This window comes from Eulemur rufifrons, chromosome 15, assembly GCF_041146395.1.
Source record: "Eulemur rufifrons isolate Redbay chromosome 15, OSU_ERuf_1, whole genome shotgun sequence".
Lineage (NCBI taxonomy): Eukaryota > Metazoa > Chordata > Mammalia > Primates > Lemuridae > Eulemur > Eulemur rufifrons.
In genome coordinates, this window is record NC_090997.1 from 7810006 (window position 1) to 7833720 (window position 23715).

At 39.9% G+C, this 23715-nt stretch overlaps 1 protein-coding gene across 2 annotated transcripts in view; it reads left to right on the plus strand.

Moving 5' to 3' along the window:
* The window catches only part of ZFAND3 (zinc finger AN1-type containing 3), a 318007-nt gene that overhangs the window by 271879 nt on the left and 22413 nt on the right, over nt 1-23715 (plus strand). For both annotated transcript variants that reach the window (XM_069487318.1, XM_069487319.1), the window contains one exon: nt 15876-16043. In XM_069487318.1, the coding sequence (XP_069343419.1) occupies nt 15876-16043 (168 nt within the window). The remainder of the gene's footprint in view (nt 1-15875; nt 16044-23715) is intronic.

Here is a 23715-nt window from a genome sequence, read left to right on the forward strand (position 1 = left end):
ATATTTTTAGGAGGGAAATAAGATAATGTATTTAAAGCACCTAACGTGATGCCTGGTAAATGCTCAATAAATAGTAGACAGATGATATCTGATGATCCAAATGAAATGAGAGTGAAGATAAATTTGGGGATAGTGTAGAGGAAAGTGAGAAAGAACTCACACAGATGGTCCGTTTGGAAAAAGAGTTACAATCAGAAACTGGTAATAAGGACCCAAGGCCAATCAGATTGGAGAATGCAGACATAGAGAGGAGGTAGACGTCATTGGAGTCAGGGAAAGGAGGAGAGCAGTTAGCCCTTGTTTGAACAGATGAGGGCTATGAATGACAGAAAGCTGGGAATTAGAACAGGGAAAATCAAACTTCTTTTTTGTTTTTGTTGTTTCGCTTTTTTTCCCTAGACTTTGTTTTAAAAATTAAATTTTATTGATTATATTGGTGGAAAGTAATCCTAACAGAGATTTCATAAGCTTTTCTTCTAAATAAATGAATACTCCTATGTCCTGAGCTCTTATCTAAGCTTTTATGCTTATAATTGAGAACTCCTCTTCTTTCTAGGGCAAATAACAATTTAGGGGCCACAGAGGGTTAATAGTTTTCTTGTTGTTAAAATCTTGGTTAAAAAGACTGGCTGTTGCATTCAAGCCAACAACATGAGAAGATATTTTAGCCAATAAATTCACTGGTTTATGATTAAAAATCAGACAGTTTAACCTTGGAGGCATTTTTGTCATGGGGGACTTCATATTGTGATTAGTTATCTGAACAGCCAAGTGCCTCTGTGGGCTCAGTTAACCAGCTTCCCACTATATAAGTATAATTATTTTTAGTGCATACACATACTCTGCTATAAAAGCTTATTTGGCCTTATGCTCCCTGTCGTTCTGAATTCTCTGTTTCATTACCAGTATCCACCCACAGAGTTTCAGAAAACTATTCCCGAATAGCAGAACCACAACTCAGAATTTTAAATAAACCACTTCTCTATTAGTTCAATGGACGGGGGAATTAGTTACATGCTATGCATTTCCTACATCCATCTGCCTTTTCAAAACTTATTAAAAATGTATACATATATAAGCAAGAAGCTAGGGCATTTAACTCAGATTGTGTTAATTTTTCTGTTACTTTAGCAAGGGATAAAGAAAGAGACTATGGCAGACAAACCTTTGAGATTTTTACCTTGAATATGGGCCAAGGAACATACATATTTGTTTGAAAAAATGTATTGGGTGCTGCTGCTTTTTTCTAGAGAAAGTTGAACAACTCTTTTCCAGTGCTTGAATTATATGTCCAAATATGCAGGATGGCTTTTAAAAGAAAGCTGAATGAGGGAAGTGAGCTTTTGTAGTTTTGAATGGGAGGTGTTAGGTGTGGCAGAATTTGTTTATAGCTTGACATTAACTGACAGTTCCTGTAACTGACAAGATTCAGCTCCACTTCTTCCTCGGCATCCTGGTGATAACTCCATTTCTAGAAGAGTAAAATCACATGTTAAGGTTTTGGTCATCATCCTTCCAGGAACAGCAGTTGCAGTAATTGATACAATTAAAAATGGGTCCTTATTCAGGTTGGAGGAAGTATAAACTAAGAGATGACATGAAAAGTCTGTGAGTAATCATTAAAGTATACTTATGGGTAAGTTTTGACTTCACTACAAACCTGGCGAAGCACAAGCTTTTGACCTTACCTTTTTACCTTACCTGCTACAACCATTTTGTCATATACCTTTCCCATCAGACCTGAGTAGTGATAACATTTCTGGGAAGGAACTCAGCAGGCACTTGTAGCCATTCATCTCTGAGTACGACTACTCTGGAATATAACTGTGGGTTTTTTTTCTTTTTTAACATAATTTCAGACTTCAGAAGTTACAGGAATATTACCTAAAATTCTCAAATACCTCCCTACTCAGATTCCCTAATGTTAACATTTTACCACATTGGCCTTATCACTTTCTCTCTTGTCTGTGTATGTGTGTGTGTATTATATCCATATCCCTAATCATTTGAGTAAGTTGCAGACTTGATACCCTTTTGTAATAAACTTCAGTGTATAATTCTTAAAATCAAGAATTTATGCTACATAGCCATAATACAATTGTCAAAATTGGGAACTTAGCATTAATATATAGTTGATATTTAGTACTGTTGTTCATAGTATTCATAGGACATCTTGATAATTAATAACTGTTTCAGCAAAGAGAGTTGAGCAAAATTGATTGAATTGAGGTTAAAATGTTAGGCACTTGCTTCTCTCATGGTTCAAATATGGACTAAAGACAATTTTCATGTTGATAGTTTTTATGCAGAATTTTTTGCCTCTGATTTTCCAGCTGCTTGTTTTACAAATAAGGTTATTTCTCTTTCCTTTATAAACCGTCTTCTTAAGGCAACTTTCTGCAGCACTCCTCAACCCTCTACACACTTGATAGTGCCTACATCAGCACTGACACATCCCTGAGTAAGGAACACCTAATACACTCATTCGGGGGAAGAAAAGGTACAAACCTTTCTCTGGGCACTCTGTGTCATAATATACCAAAAGACATCTAGCTTTAGGTTCATTTAGCCTCACATAAGAAGGAGTTAAAATGAGGCACGGAAGTTATTTTTTTATAAGCTTAAGGATTTGCCTTGAGAGTAATGAGCCAAAGGATTAGGTTTTGGGTAGAAGAAACTAAATGATAGGTAGGGAAAGGAACTGAATTAAGCTGATGCTAAATTAGATACAAAAATAGTTTAAAAACAAATCAGCTATTTAATTTTAGCATCTACTCAGTTATGCATTCAAGCTGATTTTTTTAAACAGCAAAATATAAATGTTGAAACGTTTTTCCTGTACATTAAACCTGGAGTACATCCCACAGGATGACAGTCTCCTATTGCAAGATTACCATCATTAGGAACTTGTCCTGTTACAGAGATCTTTTTCCTTCTTCCTCCTCCTCGTCGTCCTCCTCCTCCTCCATCATCATCATCATCATCATCATCATCTTGTTGTTGAGCATGACTGGAATACTAAACATACATAGCTGATTCTGCCCCAACCCCAGAAGCTTACATTATAAGTCAGACAAAACAATTGGAAGAATAAAAACACCCACCGGGAGGACAGTTAAACTTCATAGAGGTGAGAAGATTTGCATGAGAATGTTTGACTTTTTGTCTGAATGTGTGCTTTTAACAAAAATTCAGAAAATTTACTTGAATTAGTGTCTCATTCATCTTTACCCATTTCCCCACCCCTATACTCAGTGTTTCTTCATAAAGGACACCTGTTTTCAGTCCTCCTGGCAAAGGACCCAGTCCCAGATCAAGTTAACCCCTGGGCAAGTCATCCATACTTTGGAAACCAAGATATTGGGGTACAACATTGTTTGAAGACTTCTGGCCTGTCCCTTCCCTCCAGGCCTCTTCAAATATATGTCAACAGTAAGAGGAAGTGGCCATAGTAACAGATATTACCCAGCTGCTCAAAACAATTATATAATTTTATAAGGCATAATTTGAAAACCTCTAGGCTTCATATAACTACAGAGTATATGAAAGACTGGTTCCATATTTTTAGGAAGTTTAACTTCTGTATGAGTGTTCTAAGAAAATGAAAACAGTATTGCCCATTTTATACACAGTTATAGTAAGTCCTCACTTAAGGTCATCAGTAGACTCTTGGAAACTGCAACCGAAAGTGAAATAAATGTATGACAAAACCAATTTTTTCTCATCAGCTTTACAACAAAACGACCTCAATTGAGGACGTGCTGTATGTTTCCCTGAAGGTCGCAGTTTCTAAGAACCTGTTGACAACATTAAGTAAAGACTTACTGTACATAAAAATAAATCTGGATATATAGCTACTTTATGGACCTCTCAAATTTCTCTTTGTTTAGATAGATGAAAATACATCTTGACTGATCTTACTTTTCTGGTAATACTGGAAAAGATAGTAGAACAGAAGTTTAAAACTAGTCTTATTGTAAGAGTCTTTGAACTCTCATCATAGACTGATTGTGGTCAAGGAACAGAAATTATAGGATTTGGCCATGTGGACTTTGAGAAGTAGATCTTTCTCTAGGTTTCTTAAACTTGCTTTTCTATGTATTTTGCTTTACCTTAGTAGAGCTAACTTACTCTGTGCTGTACTGATGCTATAAATGTAATATTTTTTAAAATCAATGCATTGTAATGTTACTGAACTCTGAAATACCCACACGTTATTAAAAGGAAAGGTTGTCTATTGAGGGTAATTCATTAGTTGTAATGAGAACTGAAACATCTATGGGAAAAAGTAATATGGTTTAGTTGAGCGGGCAGGAGATATCTTGCTAATGAAGAAGCTAAAACAAGGAAATGATGTTAGGCCCTGTATCAACCACACAGGATGACTGCTGTATTGCTGGCCTGACAGGTTCTGCTGACCAGCCACCTTTTTGTGGAATTTAGCTCCTGGTGATGCCCTTTCATTAATTAGTGCAGTGGAAATGACACTTAGGAATAGTAGCTGCAGTTTTTCAAATGAACCTAGCATCTACCTCTTCTTAACCACCCTCATAGCCTCCTCCCACAGCTCATCTACCCGATCTCTCATACCCTAATACATGAGGTCTCTACAAAAAAGGCACAGAGAGGAGGGTATATGAGGCCTGGTAGCTGAGCTATGGGAGACTATGAGAGTGGGTTAAGAAGAGGAAGCTTTAACTTCTGCCTATGGGGCCCATGTAAAGCCAAGAAGACATGTTTTGCCTTATCTGGTTATTAAGAGAAATAAAATTTCAAGTGGAAGTATCCAGCTTTTCCTGTGCTATTGGAAGAATCCGTTCTGTGTCATCCTACAAATAATCAGTAAAGAAACTTTTGTGGATGGAGTTTTAAAGAATAACATGTGAGTGTCTACGTCCAATATTAAGTCCAAGATATGACAGATGGAACAAAGCACATCAAAAAAGAAAGAATAAAGCTGATTTTATATAAATTAAATACTATGACTACAATCCACAGAATCCAGAGAGTTAGCAGGAGTGGAAAGAAAGTGGTATGAGAAATTATCTTATATTCTAAGAGCAAAGGACAAGTAGAATTATTCAACAGAGATGTATCCTAGAGCAATTGACAGTCATTTGGAGAAGTGGAAGGAGTCTATGTGGAATGGAGAGAGGAGCTTGTTTTCTTTCCCCTATTTGGCCCAGGATCTGTCCCCACACTCATCCCAGAGATAGCTGGGTCTTTGTATACATAGAAAGTAACGCAAACTTGTCTTTATGGTAAGGTACTCTCATGGGAGAGCAGAGTAGAATCTTAAAATGTAACAACTCTTGGAGACAGGATAGTGTGATGGTTAAAAGCAAAGACTCGAGACTAGGCTGTCTGTGTTCAAATTCCAACTCTTCTACTTACTAGCTATGTATGTGACATTGGGCAGTTTGCTTATTAACCTGTGCCTCAGTTTCCTCACCTGTAAAATACAAGTAATAATATAATAGTACCTACCTCATAGCCTTATTGTAAAACCAAAGTGAGTTAATATATGTAGAAGCACTTAAAAAATACTGGTAAGAATAAGTGCTTTGTGTTAGTGTTCATTATTGCAATTATTATGGAAGCTTAACTTAAGAAATCTCTTGTCATGTCCACCTGCTGTGATGAGTGGCCTTAAAAATGAGCTTGGAGAAAAGGTTATATGCAGTATGATTCTATTTATATGTCCATATAGATGACTTTCTTGAAATGACAAAATTATAGAAATGGAGCATAGATTGGGGGTTCCAGGGACCCAGGGGGAAGGGAGAGAAGTAAGCATGGCTGTAAAAGGGCAGCATGCGGGATCCTGGTGGGGATGGAAATGTTGCATATCTTGATGGTATCTACATCAATATCCTGGCTTGATGCTGTCCTAGAGTTCTGTGAGATGTTACCATTGGGGAAAACTGGGTGGAGGGTAAATGGGTTGTCTCTGTATTATTTCTTATCACTACATGAGAACCTGTGATTATCTCAAAATGAAACATTTAATAATAAAAAGAAAATGGGCTTGGAAGATTCCTGATAGAGAAAAATTGACAGTAAAAGCCATGTGTGTGTCTGAGCAAATAGACGAATATCAAGGTAAATAAACATCATGGAAGGAAAACTGTGAGCTGACCATTCACATTTTAGTAAGATGGTCATGGACCCCCAGGGAAAAATTGAACTAGTTTGGGTCAAAGAGAGGGGAAAGATAAACAACAGCTTTATTTCCCTAAAAGCCCACGAAACCGGCATTCCTCAATTGCCTCTGCTTCCTGGACTGTGGAATGGTCTATTTAGTTGATGATTTGGGGTAAAGAGAAGAAGGTATATGAGCAACAACTTATATACAAATTATATTCTCAAAGGCAGGCCTCACAGAAAAGAATGCAGGGATGACAAGTATGAGCTGGAAATCATCTGTCTACATACATATCTTAAATTCAGGAAGTACCTGTTCTGACCTTTCCTCATCTACTTAATCATCCCTCCCCCAGGTTGTATCACTTCCATTTTTTGTGTTCATAGCACTCCATTCATATGTTAATATACCATTTACTGTACTCTAGGTTTATTTGTTTATACATCTTTCCTTCTGGATTGTGGCCTCCTTGAGGGAAGCAATCACTGCCAGACCATTTTGATTTGCCAGTTCAAAGCCCAGTGCCTGGCATACAGTGGGTGTGAGAAACAGTGACTTGTCATGGCCCTGAACAGAGTGGCCATTAATCTAGAGTCCTGTATAAATTAAACAGATTAATTAAACTGGGAATATTATTGCACTAAATGAGATTGTGGTTATTTTTACAAATGAACCTTCCTTAGCTTTTGTTTTTAAATCTGGTGAAATTTTTTCTTAGGTTTAAAATAAGGAAGAATTTTAGAAAGTTGAGTGATACAGCTATGAAGAGATGCATTATAGCAACTATTAACAACAGGGTTGAGTCAGTAGGGAGGGGAAGGGCAATCAGAAAAAGGCCAGGAGGCCATTGGAAAGGAGATAATTGGAGGAATGATTTGTGTGGCTTTCTGGGATAAATTTCAGTCACAGGGAATGCCATCAGACTAAAACAAATCATGGTTGAGAGCACGCGTAGCTAGCTCATCTCCTAATGTTTGCTTAAGCATCCACTCCTTGCCAAGGGCACAGGTGAACTGTATCCTGATGTCCGGTACGTAGCAGAGGTGCAATAGAGGCACTTGGAGGAAGAGCATTCTTCCCCCTGCCAAGATGCAATAGAGACGGGGCTGATTCTACGGTACCTCCCTTTACTTGTGCCAACTCTCCAACCATGAAGGCTTGTTAGGTGTCTGCTGAAGGTTTTACATTTCTGGCTCTGAATATGTAACAGAGGAGGTGTACAATTAAAAACCTTTCTTAAATGTTAAATGATGCCACAGATTGATTGATAGATCAATAGATAGATAGGAAAGGAAGAAAGACAGAAAAAGAACAAAAGAAGGAAGGAATCCAGGATGTGGCATATTCCACAGAAAAACTGTTCAGAAAGTCTTGTGTTATTTGAATGAATGAACAATTTGAGAAACATACTGTTCTAGATAAAAAGAGACTTCGTCATAAGAGCTGAAGGTAACACATGAAATTTGATGGGACATGCCTTTAAGAACAATGTGGATAATTTGAATATGGCCTGAAAAGTAAATGATATTGGGGCATTATTCTTAGTATTCTTAGGTGTGATAATTTTGCCATGTAAGGAACTGCCCTCATTAGTAGATGTGTATGTATTCCATGGTGAAGTATTTTGATGTTTACAACTTATTTTCAGATGGTTCAGGGAAAGAAAAGTATAAATATGAAAGGGAGAGTTTAAGGTATATGACAAAATGTTAATAATTGTTGAATCTGAATGCAGTGTACACAGGTCATTACTGTATTATTCTTTGAACTTTGCTGTATGTTTGAAATTTTTTGAAATAAAAGGTTGAGTAAAGACTGACTGCTTTCCTCCTAAGGCTGGGAACAAGACAAGGGTGTCGTCTCTCAACGCTCCTATTCCATGATATGCTAGAAAGCCTAACCTGCACAACAGGCAACAAAAAGAAATAGAAGGCATACAGGTTAGAAAGAAAAGTTGAAGGGAAAACTCTGTTCTTTATAACTGTTGGACTCTGGTGCCATGACTTTTATTTAAGATTGTTTTGTTCGATGAATAACTTTCTCCCCATGGCCTGTTAGCTTCTCCTACTTGATCTTTTGATGAATTCACAATCACTTGTTTCTGGTATCAAGGTATATACTACCAAAATAAGCTTCCAGGTTCTTGTGCACCAGTAATTGGAGGGGAGAGTGGGTTGTGAGGAAGTGAGACATCTAATCCTAGTCTTTAAAACATGCCTTTGGTCCAGTCACTGGTGGCTCACACCTGTAATTCCAACACTTTAGGAGGCCAGGGAAGGAGGATTGCTTGAGACCAGGAATTCGAGACCAGCCTGGGCAACACAGCAAGAAAAACAATTTAAAAACAAATTAGAAATAGAACATGCCTTTGGGGTATGTGGGTACTTATCTCCTGAATAGCACAGATTATCATGACTCCTGACTTCTGTGTGTCTGTGTGTTCTGCTGCTCTTTATGCTGTCTTCCAGCCGAAAGAGTCACTTCAGAAACAGCTTCTGCATTGCTGTCACAAGGACCAAAATCAGATAGATGATAACGGTTAGCCCCAGGAAGATTTCTGATACCTTATGTTTCTTGAGCATACTGTGAAGGACAGAGACTCCCAAGACAGTCAGCCCTGCTGATCGGCCTCTCCAGATCTCCCAATCTTGTGTTCCCGGCAAGAGAGAGGGATTAATGCTTAGGAATTACACTGCCTAGTAGTTTGTGAACAACTGACTTTTAAAATGGTTCTGATCCAGGACATGACATCTCAGGTGTATTTCAAGCTAGATTCATCTCCATATCAAATGAAGATGATGGCATTCTCCACAAAATTTTAATAATCAGCCTGTTGAACCTCATTCTCTGTCCATGGAATGGCTTTTGAACAGGCATGTTAATCCAGAATTATTCTAGAGTCATTAGGAAGATAAGAAAGGAAGGGAAAATCCCAGTCAAACGAAGTGGGGAAAAAAGTTTTTTAATGAGTAATGAGGGAGTTTTCTCTCCTGTCTTTCATGGCACAGAGAGTAAAATGCCAGAATAGGTTGGCTCTAATCCTTGCGTATACTCTGAAAGTGAAGCATGAGGAGAAACACAGAGAGAAGTTACCTATAAAATAGGTTTTTTCAAGCCTCTTTTTATCAGTTTTTCCAGTGAGTGGTATTTTTCATGGACAGAGGTTTTAACAGCTTAAGCTCCTTTCAAATGGAAGGAGAGACAGCAGTGATGTGTGAGGGTTCATTAATTATTGCTCTTACTGATGTTTGCACATGGCTGTTGGGATCGTAAATGTCAATCTGTCAAGAGACTGTGATAGGTTCTAAAAAAACTGATTGAGTACCTCAAAAGGTGTCATAGAGCCTGAGATTAAACAGATTCATCTTTCTTTCATAGGCTAAGAAAAGGTGTGGGTGAAGGGAATGGGAGAAGGCTTTCTTCTCTTTGTTGCCACCTCCCTTCTCCTATTCTCCTATGTTGTGAGTGTTGGCTTATGCAGAGGTCTAAGAGCCCACCTGAAGTGTCAGAAAGCCACAGCCATGGTTAGCAGCCTGGGGTGTGCAGGCCGCCAGCTACACAGTGGTAAGAGATTAAGAGAGATGGGGATTCAACTCTGACAGGCCTGACACAATTTATTTGGAAATTTTCGGGAGAGAACATGAGTAATAAAGACAAGAACAGTGACAGTAAGGAACAAATATGAATTTCTGTCAGAGACAAAACAGAATTTTAAAGGAAGTAGCTCTGTTTGTTGTCTCCAGTCAGTCTTTCCAGTTGAAAAACAGTTTTAAAATTGAAAGTCTTACCATGACTTTCTGCCATCAGCTAGGAAAGTACAATTAGAAGAATTCCTCTCTTCAAATTACATGTTTTTAAAATCACTGTACAGTCAGCCCTCCATATCTGTTGGTTCCACATCCATGGATTCAACCAACCATGGATTGAAGATATTTGGGGGAAATAAATGAACGGTTGCATCTGTGCTGAACATGTACAGACTTTCTTGTCATTATTCCTTAAATAATACAGTATAACAACTATTTATATAACATTGACTTTGTATTGGGTATTATAATCTAGAGGTGATTTAAAGTACAGTTGACCTTGGAACAGCATGAGGTTGAACTGTGTGGGTCTAGTTAGATTTTCCTCCACCTCTGCCACACCCCTAAGACAGCAAGACCAAACCCTCCTTTCCTCCTCCTCTGCCTCCTCCTCCTCAGCCTACTCAACATGAAGACAAGGATGAAGATCTTTATGATGATGATCCACTTCCACTTAATGAATAGCTAATATATTTTCTCTTTCTTGTGATTTTCTTAACATTTTTTCTCTGTTTTACTTTATTGTAAGAATACGGTATATATTGCAGATAACATACGAAACGTGTCAGTCGACTTGTTTATGTTACCCATAAGGCTTCTAGTCAACAGTAAGCTGTTCGTAGTAGTTTGGTTTGGGGGAAGTCAAAAGTTATTTCATATATGCAAATTTTTGACTGTGCAGGGGGTCAGCACCCCAAGCCCCCACATTGTTTAAGGGTCAGCTTATACAGGATGATGTGCCTAGGTCATATGCAAATATTACGCCACTTTATATAAGGGATTTGAGCATCCTTGGCTTTTGGTATCTGTGGGGGGACCTTGGAACCAATTCCCTGAGGATACGGAGGGGCAGCTATATAGTACTTGTTTCTTGTTTGCAAATTAAGCAGTGGTTACGTTCAAACCAAGAAAGCTAATAGGCAGGATATTTTTTCTTAAGATATTGCTTCCTTATTTAATCACATTATGATTTGTGATCAGACTTTTCTTTGACTAGAACTGCAGTCTCCAACAGGTCAGTGGCCTGTTAGGAACTGGGCTATCACCACCTGAGCTCTGGTGCCTCCCCGACTCCCCAGGCTGTGGAAAAATTGTCTTCCATGAAACTTAGGAACTGGGCCATATAGCAGGAGGTGAGCAGCGGGCGAGGAAAGCTTCATATGTATTTACAGCCCCTACAGCTGCTCCCCATCACCACCCCCACCCTGTCCTCTGTGGAAAAAGTGTCATCCATGAAGCCGGTCCCTGGTGCCAAAAAGGTTGGGGATTGCTGGACTAGAAGATCCAATGCGGTATCTTTCTTATTCTGTTAAACATTGGCAGAGAAAGAGGAGGGGGATCTGGTGAGTACCAAGAGCTGTGAACCTGGCGTGGGAGTGTGACAGCTCTGCATGGGTATATCCAGACTAGATTATGTTCTTAAGAAAAGGCATACTGGAAAAAATCTGCTCTGTTGGCCCTTTATGAAGGACCTTAATTAGAAGTCACTCTTACCTCCTGGGGTGGGAGCAGTTTCTGGCTTTGCCATGGCAGCTCCTCCCGCTGCTAATGAGCATGCACCTTGCAAGGACTCTGTTCTTCTGACAGTTAGAGCTGCATATAAGAGTTATTTCTGTTCACCTTGCTCTCCACATTTAACCCTTACTGCCCTAGTTCAGAGTGTGCAAATAGACTATTAGGTGTTTTCTGTCATTGTTCAGGAAATTGAAAATGCTTCAGGGTAACAGGAATGATATTTATGAGCAAACAATAAATAATCAAAGTTTATTCATTATGGAAAGTAGATGGTTCCTTTAATTTTTTTTTTTTTTGAGACAGAGTCTCACTCTGTTGCCCAGGCTAGAGTGAGTGCCGTGGCGTTAGCCTAGCTCACAGCAATCTCAAACTCCTGAGCTCAAGCGATCCTCCTGTCTCAGCCTCCCGAGTAGCTGGGACTACAGGCATGCACCACCATGCCCGGCTAATTTTTTTTCTGTATATAGTTTTAGCTGTCCATATAATTTCTTTCTATTTTTAGTAGAGATGGGGTCTCGCTCTTGCTCAGGCTGGTCTCGAACTTCTGAGCTCAAATGATCCGCCCACCTCGGCCTCCCAGAGTGCCAGGATTACAGGCGTGAGCCACCGCGCCCGGCCTGGTTCCTTTAATTTTAACGATATTTAGATCTTTTTTTCTGATAGTATTTTTATAATTGACATAAAACTTATAATTTGAATAATTGAATTATTTAGTTCATTATTACATAATTAGAATCCTTGCCCTGGACATGTTTCTTTTATTTAGGCAACTCACCCTATGGCACAAGGTTTCATTAGGTAATTAGCAGAGGAAATATAAATTTGTTATGCTGACAATGATGATCCTATAGATGGTTATTTATTTCATTAGCTTCTAATTAAAACACTAAGTTGACTTGTGAGAAAATGCCAAAGAATGGCTTGCTTCTCCAAGAAATTATATATAACACAGTCAACTTCCTGGATAGCAGCATGTGGAGGATGGGAAGCAGTTTTGGGAGCTTATTTCTCCTCTCTCTTTGTGGTAGGGACTATTAGAGGGTGTCTAATAGAATATCAACTGAGGGAGGGGTAAATGGGCTTATTGCAGAGCTTAAAAGTTGTGGATCTCTTAATGTCTGGGAATAGTTCCTTAATTCTGAAAAATAACACACTCTTTCAGACATTTTATCTGTCTTGAATAATCTAGGACTGCTTCCTGTGGCTGAGACTTTCTACACATGGATGCTGGGACATTGACTCTCAGAGGACTGACGAGGGCTCAGTGGTGTTCTTTTAGGGTGGCCAATGTGGTGCAGCCAGACGCTGTGGCAGCATTTATTCAGGAATATCCCATGCCTAGCCTACCAGAACAAACAATTCAGTGGTCTTTATACTGATGTGGAATGATTAAAGGAAAATTTCAGCACAGGTCCATGTAGACTTATTCCATAGTGTTGTTATTGAATGCTTGTTGGTCAGATAAGGTGGGGAATTAAGAGGAAAAGAGGTCAGGACTGGAGAGGCCTCCTGACTTTTGTGGGTCCCATCAAGGGGATGTTGTTTGATGACCAATTATGATAATGTAAATATGAATTCCATTTCCCCAATCATAGGAATCGTACATTAAATATTTTCTTCACATATCACTCTCTTGCTTATTTAAAAATAGCTTATGAATAGCATCGTTACACTGAAATTCTTCTTTTTTCTTTTCTGTTTTTCCAGCTTTATTGCCACATTGAAATTGTCTTCTTCTTGCAGCAAAGGTTTGCTTTAGAAATGGAGGCAGGTGCTTCGCAGGTAGATAGAACATTTGATAGTTTGGGACAGATTCATGTGGAAGGAGCTTTGAATGTGAACTCTGCATTTCCAGACACAGTTCTATCAGAGGTGTGAATGAAAGAAGCTCAGGGTCTGAGTGGTCCTCTTTTACAGCAGAGGTGTGCTGGCATCATGCCAAAGGCCTCCAGATTTTAACCATGTTAATGATGAAAAGGCCTCAACTGCCTCCCTTTCTTGTGTTGACACCCAGCCCCGGGGAATAGCTTCTTCTAAGGATGTTTCAAAGTTAGGACCTTGTCTCAGAACAAGCATCATTTTTTTGTTATGGCTTTTACTCTAGAATTTTCTTTTGTTACCAAAAAAAAAAAAAAAAGGTATGTCTAAACAGGGTTATTAATACAAATACTGCCATTGCTGGTTTGTGTAAAATGATGCGCCTCCCCCCCTCCCCCAGCAGTGTGGCTCATGCAAGGTGAATTCCTTTTGGCTGGCTGCTTTGTAGTGATTTACATTTAGATTGTTACTTGTTGCTCTTGTAGAAAAAGGAAGAGGGGGCCTGCCGTGTCTGTGGCTGCCTCAGTCACCACACAGACTGGGTTTGGACAGCTTTGCTCAGCCAAGCTGGGAAACAGGCTAACCTTGGTTTCAATTGTTTTCATCAAAGGCCTTATTTAGTTGGTTTGTATTGGGGGAAAATGTCATGTAGGACTGGAAGAATTAAATGAGATGAAAAATGAAGTTTACAATTGCTAAGAATGGTGCAGGGCCTCTGTATGCCAGTGCAGTGCAGTGGGGCCGGCGCACTGTGAGCAAACCATCATCGCTGTCGGTGTGGGTGGGCAATGGTAGGTGAAGCGCAGCATCTTCCTCACACACAGGGAGGCTTGGGAAAGGCACACAGACAGCCTTCACTAAAATACATGCTACAGGCTGTCGCTTCTCACTGGAGCCACTTTAAATAGAAAATCAGGACTGCCTAGGAGAAGATTCATTCATTCAAGAAATTTATTGAGCTGTAGACACGGAGGGCATGTCAGTGAGCAAAGCTGGTGAAATTTCCTGCCCTCTTGAAGTTTGCATTCTTCTAGGGGATAGTGTTAAAAGATAAGTGCTGTGGAAGAATATAAAGCAAGAAAAGAGAGAAGTGCTGGGGATGGAGGGTTGGGTGGTCTGGATAGGATGATCAGGGAAGAAACCTTCATTGAAAAAGTGATCTTGTAAAATAAAACTGAAAAAAAAAAAAAAAGAAAATGTGACTTTGGAGCAAAGACTTAAAAGAGATAAGGATCCCATGTAGATCTGGATGAAGAGTGTTCTAGACAGAGGGAGCAGAAGGTCCAAAGGCCCAGAGTTAGGAGAGAATAAGGAGGCTGGTATAGATGGAGCAAAGGGAGAAAGCAGCAGGAGGTGAGGGGAAGACAAATCATGTGGGGCACTGAGGGTCATGGTAAGTATTGGGACTCTTACTCTGAGAAGGGGAGCTGTTAGAGAATTTTGAGCAGGGAAGTAACGTAATTCTAACTTGATTTTTAATGGGATCACTTGGCTGCTATTTGGAGCACAGACTATAGGGGCAAGGTGGTGAGCAGGGAGACCAGTTAAGAGGCTCTTCTACTAGGCTGGAAGAAATGGCGATGGCTTAGACCAGGGTAGGGGTGGCAGAAGGATGAGAAGTGGTAGGATCTGTATGATTTTGAAGAAGACCATTTAGGAGACTCCCTTTTAGAGGTGATTTAACACAAACCACTTTGGAACCTTGGCAAGAATTACATACTCAGCATGCAGTGGCAGCCAATCTAGGAGTACAGAGCCCCTGAGTGGTGCCCTGTTTTGGAAGGCAAGAGTCATTTACAGGCTGGCTGTGATGTGAACTTCATTGCATTTTAGTTAGTTTTTTGAAGTCATATAAGACAATTGGTCATACAGTTCACCGCCTCCACCTGCCATTTTGTCACCACTGCAAGGGTTGTGGTACCAGGTGCTGCCTCTGTACCACCCCACAATGGAGGCCATGGGACAGCTTGCTTGTGAACAAGCAGGGGGACCCTTCACTCTGAACAAAGTTGGACTAATTTTCAATATTAAAACCTCATTCTTGAGTGTTTAGGAGTAGAAATGTGAGTAATTTTACTGGAAAAGATTATGGATCACCCATCAAACACTGGCTTTGGGTATGGAATTATGAAAGCATTATGATAAAAAGATGTATTAGGTATGTTCCATTCTCTAAAGAATTACAGTCTACTTGAGGATAAGCAAATACCCAAGAAGAGGTAAATGACCACTATAAGTAGTAAACATCTAGGGCCCAATGAGGGGGTACAGACAAAGACAGGATCCCATTTCTAGCTGGAATGGTCTCCTTATGAAAACTTAGCTATTTTTTTAAAGCAGTGTAAAACTGGGTTTTTTTGAGCTACCCCCACCGTCCTCTCTAGCTCAAGCCCAGCTTGCTAGAAGTCAACAGTAAAGGTAGATGCCTGTCACAGTTTGTGCAGTATAAACCAAACAGGTCAGAACTGGTTCCCTTGCTCACAGGGGTCCAGTTCCTTCCTGGACAAGGACAGTAGCTGGTCAGAAGAATGCCTGACAGGTACATTGATTAGTATGCTAATCCCTATCCCCTAATGTGTTGTTTTGTTTAGATTCACAGTCTGAGAATGAGGCTTCGCCAGTAAAACGGCCACGACTACTGGAGAATACCGAACGGTCTGAGGAAACCAGCCGATCTAAACAGAAGAGTCGACGTCGGTGCTTCCAGTGCCAAACCAAACTGGAGCTGGTGCAGCAGGAATTGGGATCATGTCGCTGCGGTAAGTAAGCATCTCCCCTAGTGGCATGACAGAGACTGTGTCCCTAACACCCTGGCCGAGCTTTGGAAATTAAGTGGCTCAAGTCCTTCATTCTTCTCCTGAGTGTTGTAGATAGGTTTGCTACAGTACTGCATGCTATAGGTTTGGAGCTTGAGAAATCAGGAGCACAGAATTCTTGCTTCTGAACACCCATCATTTCTTACACATACAAAAAAGACAAAAACATCCGCACCTCCTGTCACACGTATTTCGTTAGTGTTACATTGTCACTGCTTACTGCTTTCAGTAACTTCTCCCCACCATTTATAACTCTGGTTCCTTCTCATTCGTGACTTTAAAAAGTTACCAAACTAGCAAAATTATGGACTATGCACTATAAAATTCAGATATTAAATTAATTTTGAATGAGCTTTTTACTATTCATGATAAATGGAATATTTCTCCTCCATATCTCTTTTAAATAAAGGTTTGATTAGAAAATTGTTTTCTTTGAACCTTAATTCATTCAGTCAGTTAATAGTTGGAAATATGTTTAAAGTAACCTTTGCTTCCGTATTCGCTAGTGTAATACCCCCTCTTAGAATTGTGGCACAGTGCTGGGGCGTATGTTTTGAAACTTTATGCCTACCTGGAGTGGAACAAAACTTAGGCCAATGCTTTGTCTCCTCTTGGCCTCATATATCAACATGGAACAAAATTGTATAGCTGCATTATTTTAGGCTGATTTACAGTTTTCTTTGTTTTTATTTCCTAATTTTAAAACATATTATTATAAAGTTGTTCTGGGGAACAGAGCTGTTATCAGGCAGACTTTGACACCTGCCTTTAGCCTCTGAGAATCCTGTCTTTCGTCCTTTAGAAGTTCCCTTTCACTTCCAGCGTAGCTGGAGATGTCCGACAAGTACTATTGCTGGCAGCCAGGACTAAGTAATTCACTCAGCAGTTATAAAATCTCAGTCACTGGAAGTTCTCTGTTTTCTGAAAAGGCAACCTTTGCTGCTCCTGTTCCTCAATTATCTGCCCTTTTGGAAATAAGGAGGAAGAGAGAGTGTACTCGCGTCTCACAGAAACTAAGTTGGAACTGCTGTTCCTGTCATGACCGGATTTCTGTTTGTTACACACTCTGGTGTGTATGGCTCTCCACAAGATTAGAAGTGTATATTCAACTATAGAGAGAGGCACCGGCACGGGGAGTCCAGTTGTCACCAGAGAAGTGTTTGGTTTTTTTTCTAAAGGCATGTTATTACATTATTAAATGCTTGTGGGAAACGTAAAGAAGGTTAAGATAAGTGGTGGGAGCAGAGGCTGTCAGCGGAGTTTCCAGACTTCAGCTGTGTTCATGCATGTGGTATGGTCCAGGTAAATCCAGAACCTTATTCTTGGGCTGTTTTGATCAACCCTGACAGGTAATTTTAAATTCTTGGTGAGATAGAGCAAGGAGGGATACTGTGGTTAGCCAAAGAAACTCTGACGTCTGATGACTAATCAGCTTTGCCCCACACAGGGGTGGGGAACCTGCGGCCTCAAGGCCACATGTGGCCCTCCAGATCCCCAAGCATGACCCTTCACCAAATCCAAACTCCACAGAAAAAAGTCCCTTTATTAAAAGGATTTATTCTGTAAAATTTGGATTCAGTTTGAAACACTTGGCTTTGGTGTTCATGTGAGTTACTGGGGAGTTTCAGCACTTCACTCCATTACCATTGTTGCTAGCCTACCTGGCCATTTTGGCTGTTGCTTTATAACGTAGGCCTTTGGTTGTGCCTAAATTAGAATTGTGGAATTTTCCTGTACTTTCTGTTCTTGTTTTCTTCTTGAAAGTAACGAATCCTGGGTATTACACAGGATTTGCCATAGTAGATCAAGCAATTGGCCTGTCAAATGTGCTGTCTTGCCCCCTGGCAGTGGCTAATGCTTCCTCTCCTTGTCAGGCAAGCAGTAAGATTTCACAATTTAGTGCTGAGATCCAAAGGTCTTGTGACCAGGTCTCCCAGTTTACCCTTCAGCTTTGATGCAAACCGCCTAATTTCCTAAGTTCTTAGCACCCAGCCGAAGAAAACCCAGAAATGCAAGTTAGATAACTTCACATCCCCCCCAAATAAAGCAAACTTGACTGATCTCTGGCAAGTCCAATTACTGTGCCATGCTCTTCACCCTCATGGGCAGGAGGCTGGATTGCTAAGTGCCTGTTGGGTTTGTCACAGATGTGCATTCTTTTTAAACGATCTAACATGTAGTCCCTTGGCTTATACCCGATTCTGATATTCGACTTTTCTGTTGGGGAAGAAAGCCTTGAGCTTTCTGTAATCCTTCCAGATGGTAGCCTTCCCAGAGAGGGCTAGGAGTTCAATTTGACCCACTGAGAGCATTTCTTATATGCTAGAAAAATGACTGAGTCAACTGCCATACTTCAAAAGATGAAGGACAGCAATGGGAACATGCCTTAAAAAAAATCTGGGACTGCCTTTGACAAATAACTCTTGTGTTCTCTTGCCTGTCTGCTTGGATCTCTCTAGGAAAGGGTGAGTTGTACAGTTATTTCCTTGAGGATGCATAGAGTGTTGGAGAGACATTTAACTGCCCTGAAAGGTTTTACGGGGGGGAAACACAGTAATTTACTACTGAAAGTGAAGACTCAGGAAGGTAGTTTGAACTCAAACAGAACACTTCTTCACTGCAGAAAATCTTTTTTTATATATATTCGCAATCTTTTCTTCCATTCCCCTTCCATTCTGTACAGGTTATTAACTGCTGACAAGAAATTCACATCTCATAAATAATGCTTAAGAGCCATTGCTATATAAATTGAATGTGTTATGAATTGTGATGGGCCTTTTTGTAGCATTCGATGCCTAGAGCAGGAAGAACAGAGGATGTCATTTTCATTAATTTCTAATGAGGTGCCAATTAAAGGCAGGGAAGATGCTCCAAAGGGAAGAGTGGCCAAGCTCCCCTGAATCCTCCGCCCCAGGGCTGTCATCCAAACACTGCCAGTGAAGCCTTCTCTAAAAATTCCATTAAATTACAGTCTCATCGAGAGCACACACAGACACATTCAGCTTCCCTTTGATCTTCAAAAGAGCAATTTGTAAGGCGAGTTCTGAGCCTTCTCACATAGGGAACAGCTAGAGGTGATAGGAATTGTTAATTGCTAAGACACTCCATGGGCTTTCAATAAGGAGGTGAATTTTGAAGAGGAATTCTCCTCTGCCTCACTGTGACTAGATAACCTTTAAATCAACAATACCACAGTAACACCCTTTTCCTGTGAAATCTTTCAGGGTGCCAATTAGAAAAGGCATGTGGCAGCAAGGCTGGGATGATATCCTGCATCCTAGAGTACCTTCAACAGTTTAACTTCTCAGGATGGAAAACAATTGCATAAAAATGGATTTATGTGTTTCATTTTCTACTCAGTAGGCAAATTGATTAGTTCATTCTCATTGCAGGAGTCTTGTCTCCTAGAGGATGTTCTTCTGAAATCTGGCCATCTTCATCAAATCTGGGCCACCTCACAGCCACGTGAATGCTGTCTTCTCTTGCAGATCTTGCATGATTGTACACAGCTTGGCTTTTTAATCATTGTGCATTGCTTGCCAGAACCACAGAATTAATTTTTAAATGCCAGTCTAAGAGCTTGCATAAATTTTTGTATATTTTCAGTTGATGGTGACTTAACAAACTATAAGCAGGTATGTCCCTTTTGGGGACAGTAGTGCTTTTACTAACCTCCTGAGTAATCTGACTTCCTTTATTGTTTTCAAAATAAGTTTTCTGTTCACTTTATAAACCAAAATGATGTGTTAGCTGGGGCCTCTAGGGTAGTTTATTGTCTTACAAATAGCTCAGTGGTCATTTCTGCCTTATCATTCACTGTCAAACCAAATCCAGCAGCATTTTGAAATGTGTTAGGTTTTGTGGGGAATATAGGAGCTAGAAATAGAGAATCTAGGAGCTCATAGTTAAGGTCAGTGGTTTCAAATTTGAGTGGGCATCAGAATTCAGCTGGAGGATATTTTAAAACACAATTTGTTGGGCCCCACTCCCAGAGGTTTTGATTCAGTAGAACAAGTTCCCAAGTGATGTTGATACTACTGGTCTGAGAACCATACCTTGAGAACCACTGCTCTAGGTAGTTCTTAATCTTGGAAGCTTTAAAAAGAAATAGAATATCTGAACCCCTTTCTAAGCAGTTAAGTCAGAATAGGTCCTCAGGTATTGTTTTCAGCTTTTTATTTGGAAACAATATTTTTTCCTGGATCATTTGAGAGTTAAGTTACAAACCTCACGGCCCTTTACCCCTTTAAATTTCAGTGAACATTTCCTAAGAATAGGGATATTATTTTATATAACCATAGCAAGTTATCAATTTCAGTAAATTGATACTGATACAGCACTTTTATCAAATCTATTGGCTGTATTCCAGTTTTATCAATTGGTCTAATAATGTCCTTTTTAAAAACATGTTTCCCCTCCAGTATAGGATTCAGTTCATGAACATGTGTTGCATTTAGTTACCATGTCACTTTAGACATTTAATTTGGAACATTTTCACAAAGCCTTTTTTTTTGTGTGTATAATATTGACATTTTTAGAGAATACAGCCCTCTGTCCTACACACATACCTCTTTTTTTTTAATAGAATGCTCCTTATTTTGAGCTTGTCTGAGGTTTCTTCATAATTAAATGCAGGGTGTGTATTCTCAGCCAGAATGCTACATAAGTAATAATGTGTCCTTCTCAGGGTTTTATATTGGGAGGGACAGATGCCCAAGATGTCCATCAGCCCCTCATTATTGATGTTAATTTTGATTCACCCACTCAAAGTGTTGTCTGATTTCTCCACTATATAGTTACTGTTTTCCCCTTGCACCTAATGAGCAATCTGTGGGAAAACACTTTAATACCATGTAATTGCCCTGCTCCTCATCAAAAATTTTCCCTAGATTCAGTATCCATTGATGATTCTTGCGTAAACCCACCTTTACTGTGATGGTTGCAAAACAGTGGTTTGCTAACGCTGGCACTCCTTCTACATTTACCATTCTTCTGTACGTGAAGCCTCCTCCTCTCCCCCATTTATTTATCTATTATCAGTATGGACTCATGGGCTGTTACCTTTTTCAGTGGTTCATGATTCATTACTGTACAGTTGTCCCTTGGTATCTGAGGGGGATTTGTTCCAGGACCCCCCAAATCCAAGGATGCTCAAGTCCGTGATATAAAATAGTGTGGTATTTGCATATAGCCTAGGCACATCCTCTGGTATACTTGATATTGTCTCTAGATTATTTATAATACCTAACACAACATAAATGCTATGTAAGTAGTTGTTGCATTGTATTGTTTAGGGAATAATGACAAGAAGAAAAAGTCTGTCAGTACAGACATAACCATCATAGGCCTAACTTTATTTCCCATCCATAGTTGATTAAATCGACTGATATGGAACCCATGGATATGGAGGGCCGACTACACTTAATTATTTTGGTGTTCAGATTGTCCCAGATTTGGCCAGTGGAAGTTCCTCTAAGCTGGCTCCTGTGTTCCTGAGACATGCTCCCCATCTTTTGGGGTGGGGGGCAGTTGGGAGCATTTCCTATTCTTTGGTATAAATGTGTTCGTGGTCCATCTTGTAGTTACCTTTCCCCAATCATAGAATCGGCCATTTCTCCAGGGTTCCCCAAGATGATTTTAATGTATACTCACATAGGAATTTGCTGGGCCCGAGAGGAAGGCAGACACACAAATAAAATAATTGGCACCCAGGGCAGCCTACCATAAGAGTTTTACCAAAGTACAAACCATATGCCATAGGGATGTGGGAAGGGAGAGATTAATTCCAACTGGAAGACTCTGGACAGCTTCTGCAATTGAGGTTTTAAAGAAAGGATGGGACTCAGATGCGGAAAAAGAGGGAGTGCTTCTTCCCTTTTTTCTGTTGTTCTGAAGAGTACCTCTGTGCAGCTGGATGGAGCTTTGGAATCAAGTGAGGAAAGACTGCTAGAAAGGGAGGAAAAGGATTGCCGATTCTAAGCTGAGGAGTTTGAATGTTGGTTTATAGTGAGAAGCCATTAGTGGTTTTGAAATATGGTCAATATGATCTGATCTGATTTTTTTTTTTAATTAAGCATGTAGGAAAACCAAAAAGTATGGTGAGTCTTTTTAGGGGAATGATGTAGTAGGAAGAATGTGAACTGATTAAATGAAAAGGAATGTGCATGTGTCAGCAGCTGCTGCCACCACTGTAAGGGGCTACGTGGTGAATAAATAGTGATATCCTAAAGCCCAGAGTAGGGCAATGAGCTGCAGTGATTACGAAACATATTGGGAACATGAAATTACCACGCTGATCCCGTTCACTAGCATCAAAAATCAGCCCACGTGTCTGTGCCTTTATTTTAATTCTCATCCAAGTGTGAACCTGTTGGGGACGTTTGGCATTCTGTCCTATGTCTTGAAAAGAAAGTGATGCAATATGTTCTTATAAAAAACCTTACTCCATGCACAGAGTTCTAGCCTGGATCCTTCAGAAAACTCTGCCATGCAGGGAATCACCTAAGATCCTGTATCACAATCAAAACTTACTTGGCTAGTTAAGTGTTGTTATTGCCACTGTGTGGAGTTCATACTCTGCCTGCTGTTATACAGAGAAAACGTGGTTACCAAAAGACCCCAGCCCTTTAGGAGCTCCTATGTTTACGTTGAGTCTAGCAATGAAAGGCCAACGCCTCTCCAGTACTCCTACGAGAGCAACTAGGCTGTATGTTACCTGTGACTCAAGAGAAGGAAGTTTCCTGTCTGCCCTCCCCAAAGCAAAAAAAAACAGAAAAAAAGCCTTTTGATGGAAGTTATTATATGTGTGAGAGCTAGGGGTAATTGGAAATCTAGAGGCAGATTCTGAGAAGATGTTCTCCCTTTTGCTGCTCTCTTCCTTTCGCTCTCACAGTGCTTTCACCTAAACACAAGTATGCTATCTGTATTCCCCATTTAATCTTTAATGTGTAAGTGTTCCAGTCTAAAACCAAGTAGATTAGTCCCTCTGCTGCCCCTGTGTAAATTGCAAGTTGAGGTATTAGAGCAAAACAAATCAAACCTCTTACTGAACACAAACTCCTTGTATTTAACCCATTAGTGCAGCACTGTCCCAGAGATCCAGCCTACCATATGTCTTTCGACAGGGCTGTAGAAAGAAACATGAAGAGCTCCCCTCCCTAAGCAAAGGAGCATCAGATACTGAGCTCTTAAAAGACAGAGTGCAGGGCACATGTGCTGCAGCCTGTGTCACATCCCCACCACACCCTGCTGACAGGTGACTTGCAGCTACTCTGTAGTCCAACCAGCAGCAATAACAGCACAGTAATCATTTTATCAAAGCTATTTGGGCAGGTTACCCTTCTTAGAATGCTTTTTATGGGGAGAGAAATGGATTATTGTAAAAGGAAATGAATTTAGTTTAGTTCCAATAGTAAATAGTTAATATTAGTTTCAGTTAATTGTTTAGCAAGGTTTTTTAAATAGCTTTTTTGAGATGTAATTTACATATCTATAAAATTCACCCATTTTACAGCTCAATGAGTTTTAGTAAATTTTATGAAAGTTGTGCAACCATCACCAAATTCAATTTTAGAATACTTCCATTATTCCAGAAAAGTTCCCTCATGCCTCTTTT